At 61.6% G+C, this 11,477-nt stretch overlaps 2 protein-coding genes across 2 annotated transcripts in view; both read left to right on the top strand.

Moving 5' to 3' along the window:
- C1QTNF12 (C1q and TNF related 12) overlaps positions 1–639 on the top strand; it is a 16,553-nt gene extending 15,914 nt beyond the window's left edge. Inside the window, 2 exon segments of the mRNA XM_032262003.1 lie at positions 275–279; positions 633–639. Of these exon segments, the coding sequence (XP_032117894.1) occupies positions 275–279; positions 633–639 (12 nt within the window).
- Positions 1–11,477, top strand: part of SDF4 (stromal cell derived factor 4) — a 43,799-nt gene that overhangs the window by 1,765 nt on the left and 30,557 nt on the right. The window contains 6 exon segments of the mRNA XM_032262001.1: positions 633–1,088; positions 5,143–5,279; positions 5,740–5,853; positions 10,840–10,889; positions 10,891–10,999; positions 11,114–11,472. Of these exon segments, the coding sequence (XP_032117892.1) occupies positions 784–1,088; positions 5,143–5,279; positions 5,740–5,853; positions 10,840–10,889; positions 10,891–10,999; positions 11,114–11,472 (1,074 nt within the window). The 5' untranslated portion in view covers positions 633–783.

The raw sequence follows: 11,477 nt of genomic DNA, 5'->3' as shown, positions 1-11,477 counted from the left end.
GAAAAAAAAAAAAAAAAGACAAAATCAGGCCAGGTACCCATGGCTCACATCCGTAGTCCCAGGACTTTGGGATGCTGAGGTGGGAGGATCGCTTGAGGTCAGGAGTGTGAGACCAGCCTGGCCAACAGGGTGAAACCATGTGGAGAGATGGAGTTGGAAACTCAGTGTCTGTAAAAAGGGTAAAAAGAGCAGGTGCAGCGGCTCACGCCTGTAATCCCAGCACCTTGGGAGGCTGAGGCAAGAGGATCGCTTGAAGCCGGGAGTTTGAGACCAGCCTGGGCAGTACATCAAGACCTGTCCCTTCAAAACATAAAATAATAATAAGTTGGCCGGGTGTGGGGGTGCATGCCTGTGGTCCCAGCTGCTTGGGTGGCTGAGGCAGGAGGATCGCCTGAGCCCAGGGGTTGGAGATCTCGGTGAGCTGTGATCACCACCATACTCCAGCCTGGGCGACAGACCAAGACCCTGTTTCCAAAAAAAAAAAAAAAAAAAAAAAAGAAAGAACTCGCAGACGAGAGAAAGATGCGTTGTGTGGTCTGGAGCCTGTAAACCAAGGATGTGTTTCCTGTTGCGGAATGGATGTGCTCAGGGCACACGAAGTCTCACTAATGACGTGTCTGTCTTCTCCGCAGACCGTGAGCTGCTCGCCCTGTGGGCTTCCACAGCCTGTGGCTGTTGTGGGGACACAGCCCTCTTCAGTGCCTGGAGCTTGGACTGGAGCCAGACCTCACATCCTCCTCTGCCCCTGCCCCTGCCCCTCCCAGCACCCGGCCCTGGGTGGCGATGGCGTCCAGGTGGGGTCCCCTGGTGGGCCTGGCTCCGCGCTGCCTCTGGCTCCTGGGGGCGGTCCTTCTGATGGACGCGTCTGCGAGACCCGCCAACCACACGTCCACTCGGGATAGAGCGGCCAACAGGGAGGAGAATGAGATTCTGCCCCCGGACCACCTGAACGGCGTGAAGCTGGAGATGGACGGGCACCTCAACCGGGACTTCCACCAAGAGGTCTTCCTGGGCAAAGACCTGGGGGGCTTCGACGAGGACACGGAGCCACGGCGGAGCCGGAGGAAGCTGATGGTCATCTTTTCCAAGTAGGCGTCGCCCGCGTGGGCCCATCCCAGCTCTGCGTGGTGGGGGGCGCTGGGCCCTGCGTTGGGACCTGCCGGGCTGGCAAGTCGTGCCCATGATCAGTGGCACTCCCAGCCTGCTGTTTGCACCAGGGCCTGTGCTGGCAGCCTGGAGCTGCTCCTCGAATGCCCTGGGTCCTCTGGGGCTGAGAGGCCAGAGTCAGCCTGTTTGGCCATCCCTAGGATAGCAGCAGCAGGCGCCCACCGGCACCATGTGGTCAGCGTCCTCTGTGCTGAGGGGCAGACGGGCAGCCTCTGCAGGCGGCAGCACCAGCTAGACAAGGCCTGGCTGAGGTGCAAGGGGCAGCCACGGGCAGCTGGAGAGCTGGTGCCTTGAGCACTGGGCTCCTCCTGGCACGCCCTCTACCCTGGGTGTCTGCAGTCCCTGCCACACGCGGGTGGGGAGCGTGTCACACGCAGACGTGGGGAGTGTGGGGTTGGCTTGTTTTGCTGGCCTGGTCAGGAGCAGAGCTGTGCTGCGCCTGTGGCCATCCTGGGCTGTCACCGCCCCTGCCCTGCTGAGTCCCCAAGCTCCTCTTGCTGTCTCTGTGCCTAGTGCTGAGCTTTCTCCCCGACCACGTCCCCCAGTCTCAGGAGCCTGGTATAAGGGGCCCAAGATGGGTCAACCTGACCAGTCACCCCCAGAGCCAGGTCCTCCGGCAGAGCCGGGGTGCCCTGCGGGGTGGCCCTGGAACCCACACGCACTCAGTGCTGGCCTCACCCCTGGAGGATGCCTGGCCACAGAGCAGGGTCAGGACATGCCCTCAAGTCCTCCAGGCCAGCTGAAGTGCTGGGCAGGGAGCCAGGGTGCAGGTGAGAGAACACCATGGGGTTTCTGGGGCCTGCAGGACATATGGAGGCAGCCCCGGCCTCACTGTTCTGCAGAGCCTGGTGCTCCAGGGCCAATGTGCAGAGGGGCAGGTGGCAGAGCTGGTGAGCCAGGGGGTTGGGCAGGGCTGGGGCCCAGGGAAGCAGGTGCAGGTAGGGAAGGAGTGAGGGTTGGCCCGTGTCGGGGCCCTGCTGAGGGTGGGGAGGGGCCCGGCTGAGGGCTGGGGTGGGCCTGGCTGTGCCAGGGACCTGGGCTGAGGATCCAGGCTTTTGGGCGGAGCACAGGTGAGCTGGTGGGAGGGAGGCGTGGTGCCAGCCGCAGGACCTGGGCACTGGGCATGGCGTCCCTTTGCCCCTCTCCCCAGATGGCATGATTCAGGGTTCTATGTGTGGCCTGTGTTTACTCAGTAGAGGCTGCTGGTGCTCCCCGGGTCTGTCAGCATCACCACCCATGATCTCACAAAGGCCTGGCTCGGGTGTCACTGGGCGGGTGGTGGGGGGCGTCCCTGCCCGCGCGGTGCTGGGAGTGGGCTGCCCGCCTGGCGAGGGGAGTCGAGGCATCTGCTCAGTACGTCTCCAGCAGGACCGGCGTTTCTTTTTGTTACCTGTAAGGAGATGCTGATCCATCACGTTTGAGGAGGGGGGTGCGGGGAGTGGGAAAAGCAGTGGGTCTCCCTGACACGAGCACTGAGCAGTGACTTCACTCCTGAGCACGGGGTTCCCTTCTCGCCCTCTTTCTGTGCAGGCCCCGTACCGCCAGGACCTACGTTCACTCAGCCGTCCGGTCTCCTCTGCCTCCTCTGGGCAGGGACGGCATCTGAGACTCCCCCGTTTCTTGGTGGACGTAACAGTGCCGAGGAGGGCTGCACAGGAGGTTCTAGGGTGTCCCCCTTTGGGCTCGTGGGGTGTGTTTCTTCCTGACTGGACGGAGCTGAGGGATTTGGAAAGAACACCCAGAGGGGAGGTGCCCTGTCCTAGGGGGTCCCGGACACCACGTGGCACCCCTGGGGATGCTGACCTGGGTGACCTGAGCAGGGCATCTGTGGGCGGCTCCCTGAGGAGCTGTCTCTATCCGTGTCCCCGCCCCTCCCTCCCTGGCGTCCGGGACCGGGTCCCGGTGATGCCCCCTCCCGTGGGCCGAGTGTCACAGCCACGTGGACTCTGTGGTTTTCTGTTCCCTGTGCATTTACCTTTCAGTCTGGGCTCCATTTGTTTTTGTGTCTGTGTTTGCTTTGAGGTCTCGCTCTGTCGCCCAGGTTGGAGTGCAGTGGTGGGATCTCAGCTCACTGCAGCCTCCAGCTCCTGGGCTCAAGCGATTCTCCTGCCTCAGCGTCTTAAGTAGCTGGGATCACAGGTGTGCACCACCACACCCAGCCAACTTCTAAATTGTTTTGTAGAGACAGGGTCTCGCTATGTTGCCCAGGTTGGCCTCGAATTCCTGGGCTCGAGTGATCCTCCCGCCTCAGCCTCCCACAGTGCTGAAACCACAGGGGTGGCCACAGCGCCCAGCCCCTCGTGGGTTTGCGTCCTGTGGCGTGGACTTTGCTGCATGCTTTGGGCCCAGCACTACTGATTGTGCTGCTTGTGCGGCGTCGGCTTTGGCTGTCGGGAGCTGTGGCTCTTGTGTCTTTGGCTTTTGAGCTCACTTTGCCTCCCTGCTTCCTGGCACCGTGAGATGCTCCAGGCTGGCCTGCACCTGCCCCGTGCACAGCAGCCGCCTTTCCAGTGAGCCCTGGCCCCTGGCCGGAGCTGGAAGCTGGGGTCTGGGTGCTGGGGGTCTTCCCCTTGCCCTCTCGGGGGCCAGAGCTCGGTACCATGAAGCTGACCTGGCCCAGGTCCCCGACCACACACGCCTGGCGAGGGGCCGGGGCACCCTCCTCTTGGGATGCCTCTGGCAAGTGCACCAGCCCAGCCCCGGAGACCCCTCCCCTCTCAGAGCTCCGCCTCCCAGCGCTGCTGCCCTGGGGATTGAGTTTCCAGCAGGTGAGCTCGAGCTTGGGAGGCATGTGACGTTGAAGCTGAGCTCTGTGAGGCTGGGACCAAGTGGCCTCCTGGCCTGTGCTTGCCGCCGTCTCCGTTCTGTGTCCTGGTTCCCCAAGTCTGTGGTTTCTTCCATCCTTGGACACAGTGCCAAGTCCCCACATGGTCTTCCTCCTAAGTCTTGTAACTTTACACGTATATGAAGGAAGGATTTTGTGTTGTGTTGTTTTGAGTTGGGGTCTCGGTCGCCCAGGCCGCAGTGGCACCATCACAGCTCACTGCGGCCTCCACGTCCCAGGTGCAGGCAGTCCTCCCACCTCAGCCTCTTGAGTAGCTGAGACCACAGGTCGCTGTCACTGCACCTGGCGAGGTTTTGTAATTGCTTTTTGGAGAGATGAGGCCTCCCTGTGTCGCCCAGGCGGGTCTTGAACTGTTGGGCTCAAGTGATCCGCCCGTCTCGGCCTCTCAGCCACGGCATCTGGCCTACCTGAAGCATCTAAAATAAAACGTGGGCCCGGCCCAGTGGCTCCACCTGTAATCCCAGCACTTTGGGAGGCCGAGGTGGGTGGAATCACTTGAGGTCAGGAGTTCAAGACCAGCCTGGCCAATGTGGTGACACCCCATTTAAACTAAAAATACAAAAATTAGCTGGGTGTGGTGGCGCACACCTATAATCCCAGCTACTTGGGAGGCTGAGGTGGGAGAATCCCTTAACCCGGGAGGCAGAGGTTGCCGTGAGCCGAGATTGTGCCACTGCACTCCAGCCCAGTGACAGAGTGAGACTCCGTTTCAATGAATAAATAAAAGTGAAGCCGGAGCCGTTGGAGAGAGGGATCTGGCAGTGATTCTGTACTTGTGACGGAGTGGGAGGGTCCCTGTGTCTCCCCGGGGCGAGGACTGTGGCACCACCTCCCCCAGTGTCCTGTGTCTCCCCGGGGCGGGGACTGTGGCACCCACCTCCCCCAGTGTCCTGTGTCTCCCCGGGGCGGGGACTGTGGCACCCACCTCCCCAGTGCCCTGTGTCTCCCCGGGGCGGGGACTGTGGCACCACCTTCCCCAGTGTGTCTGGCACGGCCCCAGCCTCCACGAGCCCCCATGTCCCGGACACTTCTCGTGGCGCTCCAGGGAGCCTTCGCTGTTGGGGATGGGTTCACACTACGTGGAGTCCTGGGGCCAGTCTGATGGCCGCCTGCCCACGTGCTGCCTGCAGGGTAGATGTGAACAGCGACCGGAAGATCAGCGCCAAGGAGATGCAGCGCTGGATCATGGAGAAGACGGCCGAGCACTTCCAGGAGGCCATGGAGGAGAGCAAGATGCACTTCCGAGCCGTGGACCCCGACGGGGACGGTACCGCAGCCAGGCTGGCGGGCAGGGCGGGTAGGGCAGGCAGGGCCGTGGGCCTTGCCGGGGACCTGGAGGGCAGACGGGCCTGGTCTGAGGGAAGGGCAGTGGGGAAGTGTCAGCTGGAGGCCCGAGGTGTGGTGGGGTACACTGGGGTATGCGGAAGCTGGGTTCCTGATGCCCGAGGCTTGGTGAGGAAAATGTGCACTGAGCACTGGGCGTGGCCACGGAAGGCGCCGCTCAGGACTTGGTGCTGCCTGTGGCTCTCAGTGGCCCTGGGCACAGACATTCCCAGCTGGCTTCACAGGTGAGGAGGCGGGCACGGGCTGCTGGCCTGGGCCCCAGGGCTCCAGACACTGGCATCCTGCTGCCTCCAGCCTGGGCAGCAGAGCGAGACCCCGTCTCCGCTGAAAAGGCAGCTGAGCTCAGTGTCAGACGTCCTGACAGGTATGACCTGCTCTTCCAGGCCACGTGTCATGGGACGAGTACAAAGTGAGGTTTTTGGCGAGTAAAGGTCACAGCGAGAAGGAGGTCGCCGACGCCATCAGACTCAACGAGGAGCTCAAAGTGGACGAGGAAAGTGAGTGCTCACCGGGCTCCTGCCACACGGGTCTCAGGCATCTCCTGCGTGCGTGTTGTGTGTATGTGAGTGCACCATGTGCGTGTGCTCGTGGGTACATGCGGTGGGTGTGCCGTGTGCTCGGGGGTACATGCGGGTGAGTGTGTGTGCTCGTGGGTACGTGTGGTGGGTGTGCCGTGTGCTCGTGGGTACATGCAGGTGAGTGTGTGTGCTCGTGGGTACATGTGGTGGGTGTGCCATGTGCTTGTGGGTACATATATGCAGGTGAGTGCGTGTGCTTATGGGTACATGCGGTCAGTGTGCATATGCTCGTGGGTACATGCAGGTGACTGTGTGTGTGCTCATGGGTACATGCAGGTGAGTGTGCCGTGTGCTCGTGGGTACATGCAGGTGAGTGTGTATGTGCTCGTGGGTACATGCAGGTGGGTGTGCCGTATGCTTGTGGGTACATACGTACAGGTGAGTGAATGCGCTCGTGGGTATACACGTGCAGGTGAGCATGCCATGTGCTGGTGGGTACACGTGCAGGTGAGCGTGCCGTGTGCTGGTGGGTACACGTGCAGGTGAGCGTGCCGTGTGCTGGTGGGTACACGTGCAGGTGAGCGTGCCGTGTGCTGGTGGGTACACGTGCAGGTGAGTGTGCCGTGTGCTTGTGGGTACATGCAGGTAAGTGTGCCGTGCGTTCGTGGGTACACACGTGCAGGCGAGTGAGCCGTGTGCTCGCGGGCACATGGGGTGAGTGAGCCATGTGCTTGTGGGTACACACGTGCGGGTGAGTGTGCCGTGTGCTCGTAGGTACGTGCATGCGCCGTGTGCTCGTGGGTACACATGCAGGTGAGTGTGCCATGTGCTTGTGGTTACACACGTGCAGGCGAGTGAGCCGTGTGCTCGCGGGCACATGCAGGTGAGTGTGCCATGTGCTTGTGGTTACACACGTGCAGGTGAGTGAGCCGTGTGCTCGTGGGTACATGCGGTGAGTGTGCGTGTGCTCGTGGGTACATGAGTGTGCCGTGTGCTCATCGGTATACATGCAGGTGAGTGAGCCGTGTGCTGGTGGGTACGTGTGGTAAATCTGCACACGTGTCTGCATCACGCCCATTGTGTATGCACATGTGCAGGCGTGTCCTGTGTATCCCCACATGGGTGGTGGTGGCCGTGAGGAGGGAAGAAGCCATTGCTGGCCCAGGCGGCGCCCAGGGGTCAGGTGGGGAGCATGTGAGCCGTGCCCGGCCGCTCTCAGCACACTCTCTGCTGGTCACGACACCATCGTGGCGGTTATCCAGTTAGCTCCTACAGAGAACCTGAGGCCGTGAGTCTGGGCCCTGCCTGATGCTCTGAAGGCCACGTGAGGCGGGGTTTCCCAGGGAGAGGGAACGGCCTGTGTCTGAGGGCCTGGCCCTGGGGTCTGGGGTCTGGGGTCTGCTGAGACACCTGTGTGGCCACCAGGTGCTCACCGGGGAAGTGGTCAGGTCCCAGGGAGAGGCTCTTCTTTGTGTCGGGGGCACGGCCGTTGGCCTGCAGGGCATCCTCAGCCCTGGCTGGGTCCGAGCTGGCACCTCTGTGTGAAGAGGGTGGAGCGAGGTGGGGCCTGGCACCTGGGTTAAGGGCGGGTGAGAGGAGAGCCCACCACCCTGCACAGGGCCAGTTCCAGGAGAGCTGTCCAGGCAGCAGCCCTGCCAGTGCCGTGGTGGTGCACAGCGGAGCGGGTACCACGGTTGCCACTCCCCTGGGGCTCTGTGTGCCCTTACCCGGCACGCTCACTTTCTGGTTTGGTTTGGGACTTTGCGGGGAGTCTGAGGAGGTGCCTGCCAGTTCCATCACCGCTCTGGTTCGTGGGGTGGTGTCTCTGCTGTCCTGCATGGCACCTGGGTCCCCACGGGACTGGTGACCTGATACGCGGCCGTTCCTTGCAGGCTGGGCTATCTTACACCTTTATGTTTTGTGCCTGCTCAGCCTGTCAGACGTTTCCTTACTAGGGGCTGACGTCAAACCACCTCTTAACCTCTCTTTTTTAGTGAGACTGTCTCTCTTACCCAGCCTGGAGTGCCGTGGCGCAATCTTGGCTCACTGCGGCCGTGACTTCCCAGGCTGAGGTGAGCCTCCCACCCCAGCCTTCCAGGTAGCTGGGACCACAGGCGCCCACCACCCTGCCTGGCTAATTTTTAAATTTTTTTTTACAGACAGATTTTGCCATGTTGGCCAGGCTGGTCTCAAACTCCTGGCTTCAAGTGATCTGCCCACCTCAGCCTCCCAAAGTGCTGGGATTACAGGCGTGAGCCACTGCACCTAGGCTTAACTGACTCTTTTTTTAGTTTTTAGCTTGTTACCGTTTTGGAGGGAGGGTCTCACTTTTGCCCAGGCTGCAGTGCAGTGGCACGATGTCAGCTCACTGTGATCTCCACATCTTGGGTTCAATCTGTTCTCCTAGGAGAATAGAAAAATAAAGTTATAAGACGGGTCCCTGCCAGGAATGGTCCATATCATGTGACCAGCCCCCATGGGGGCGGCCTCCTGAGTAACTGGGACCACCGGTGGGTGCCATCAGGCCCAGCTGATTTTAAAATACGTATTTTTTGTAGACATGCGGTCACCCCATGTCACCTAGGCAGGTCTCCAACTCTTGGGGTTTGAGAGGGTTTAAGTGACCCGCCGCCTCTGCCTCCCTTTGTCCTGGGGTGTGGGTGTGAGTGACCCGCCCGCCTCAGCCTCCCCCTGCCCCGGGGTGTGGGTGTGAGTGGCCTGCCCTGTCCTTCTAGAATGACGTGGAGACCTTTCAAGCCTGTTGGCTCTGCCTGCCCTCTTCCAGTTCGTGTGTGCTCACCTGGAGTTTGGTCCTGTCCTTTCTAAATCATACAAATTAGACATTAAAAAGACCAAAACTAAAAGACAGGATCTCCCTGTGTGCCAAGCTGGCCTCAAACCCCTGGCTAAAGGGATCTGCCCACCTCGGCCTCCTAGGTGCTGGGAGCCCCTGTCCCCGGCCACACTGGACAGTAGTGTTTCCTTTCTGAAGAGTGGTTCCCATTTTCCTCACCGTGCCCAATTGGCGCTCCACATTGGCCCTGCGTTTCACCTTCGTCCCGCTGGTGAGCTCTGCGCAGCAAGTCCAGCCTGCCGGCGATTTGCCGGGTGGGAGGCCCGTGCCTGCGCTGGCACCCCGACTCCTATTGTGTCTGTCTTTCCTGGGTGCCGTTTTATTTGGGTCTCTTCTGCCCAGGACACGTCCCACCTGGACCTAGAGCTTTGTGGCATCTCTGTGAAGCCGCCGTTCTCCTTTTGGGCTCAGCAGAGGTGTATTTAGAATTTGCTCTGCATTCTGGGGGTCCCCGTGCACCCTGAGGTGCCTGTCCCTGCTCAACCGTGTCTGGTCCGCCTTTGCCTCCCCGACCTTAGGCTGCTTAGGACCCCCTTTGCCCTTCAGGTATTTCGCTTTTGGATCAGGAAGAGCAGCTGCTGGGTCCTGAAGGGAGATGCTGGGAAGCCCTGGCAGGTGCTGCCCCATACCCCATGACCTCCGACACCTCCCCTGCAACCTCCCACCTCTCTCCTGCGTGGCTTCTTCAAGGGCCACGTGTAGCCCACGGCATGAATCCTGGGCTGCTGTCCTCACGTGACTCTGGAGGCTGTGGTGCAGGTGTGGCAGGTGGGCGTCACCCCGTCTCCTGCCTCCATCCACTGCCTCTCCCAGGGTCTGTGTCCCCTTCCCACAGGGACAGTGGTCATTGATCTTCCCTGATCCAGGACAGTCTCTGCAGATCTGTTACTAACAGCAGCAGCAGAGACCTAGCTTGTAGGGGGGTGCTGGGACCCGCGGCTTCTCCGGGGCCCGAGGTCGGTGCTGGGCCCGAGTGGCTATGAGAATCCTGTGCTGGAGAAGGCGCCTCCCGGCCGGCTGTTCCAGGCACCTGTGCCTGCTCCTCCATCCATCCCAGATCCGCCGCCCCTCACTCTCCTCTTCCTTTTAGTGAACTTGTCACGTAGCAGGAGGTGGTTCAGAGGGTTACGATGTGATGGCAGCTGGGCCTCGTCCTCTGCAGCGACCGTTACCCAGAGGCTGCCGGGTTTGTAGCCGGGCCTCCCTCGCTGGGCTGAGCCACTGACCATGGTGAGGTGGTGTTTCTGCCCTGGAGACCAAGACAGGCCCTCGGGGTGCGTGGGGACCTCGGGGCGAGAGGGGACGGGGCTGGGTGAGCACAGCGGGAGAGCAAAGGCCACACACACGGAGGCTGCGCCACGCCCCAGCCAGGAGGTTCCCGGGATGCTCAGCTTAGCCCCATCTCAGTCATTTCTAGAAACTTTTCCTGCCTGTGACGTCACATATGAAGGAAACGGAAGAGGGTGCCTTCCTTCCCCCTTGGTGGGTGCATGCCTCAGCCTGGGTGATTCCACTCCTCCTGGGGGCAGCTGCAGGTGTGAGGGGCGAGGCCCTGGCCCATCCTGAGGGCTGCCAGGCCTGAAGGGGTCTGAGCTATGTCTTGCGGGGGTCTGGGCCACGGGAAGGTTCTGGACCATGTCTTGGGAGGTCCGGGTTGTGGGGGGTCCAGGCCATGTCTTGGGATGTCTGGGCTGGGTTGGGGGGGCCTGGGATGTATAGTGGGTCCAGGCCATATCTTGAGGGTCCAGATTCTGTCTTGGGGGTCTGGGCTGTGTCCATGGGGAGTCAGGGCCATCCATGTATTAGGGGATCTGGGATGGGGGATCAGGCTGTCTTTGGGGGTCTGGGCTGTGTGTGGGGGGGTCTGGGTTATACCTTGGAAGGTCTAGGCAATGTCTTTGGGGATCCGGCCTGTGGGGAGTCTGGGTTGTGTCTTGGGGGCCCAGGCTGCGTGTGGGGAGCCTGTGAATCCTGGAGGGTGGGACTCTGGTCTCATGGGCAGCTGTGTCCCGGGGGTTGGCCTTTGAGTTCAGGCAGCACCTCTTGTAACTTTCTGGATTTGCGTGCGGGCGTCTGTCTGCCTCGATGCCCACAGGCTGTGCCCCTCTCAGCACAGGAAGTCCTGGAGAACTTGAAGGACCGCTGGTACCAGGCGGACAGCCCCCCCCGCGGACCTGCTGCTGACGGAGCCAGAGTTCCTGTCATTCCTCCACCCAGAGCACAGCCGGGGCATGCTCAGGTTCATGGTGAAGGAGATCGTCCGGGACCTGGGTGAGGCGGGGCCCAGCCCGGCGGCCAACGGCAGGGGCCGGTCGTGGCGGGAGGTCGGGCGGGTCCTGTGGGAGCCCCGTCCCGGGTGTGAGCTGACCCGCTCCCGCCTCACAGATCAGGATGGCGACAAGCAGCTCTCTCTGCCCGAGTTCATCTCCCTGCCCGTGGGCACTGTGGAGAACCAGCAGGGCCAGGACATGGACGACAACTGGGTGAGAGACAGAAAGAAGGAGTTTGAAGAGCTCATCGACTCTGACCACGACGGCATCGTGACCGCGGAGGAGCTGGAGGTGAGTCCTGTGCAGCCGTCCCCAGCCGGCCTGCAGGCTGTGCACCTGGGACAGGAGGCCGTGCTGGAGGCCGTGCGGAGGCTCTGTGGAGGCTGTGCTGGTGGCCGTGCGGAGGCTCTGTGGAGGCCGTGCTGGAGGCTGTGTGGAGGCCGTGCTGTAGGCTGTGCGGAGGCCGTGCTGGAGGCTCT

Source organism: Sapajus apella, unplaced genomic scaffold (genome assembly GCF_009761245.1).
Source record: "Sapajus apella isolate SASKATOON/1434 unplaced genomic scaffold, GSC_monkey_1.0 scaffold127, whole genome shotgun sequence".
In the NCBI taxonomy this organism is placed as follows: Eukaryota; Metazoa; Chordata; class Mammalia; order Primates; family Cebidae; genus Sapajus; species Sapajus apella.
The sequence above is the reverse complement of the archived record's forward strand: the minus strand, read 5'-3'. Positions and strand labels throughout refer to the sequence as shown.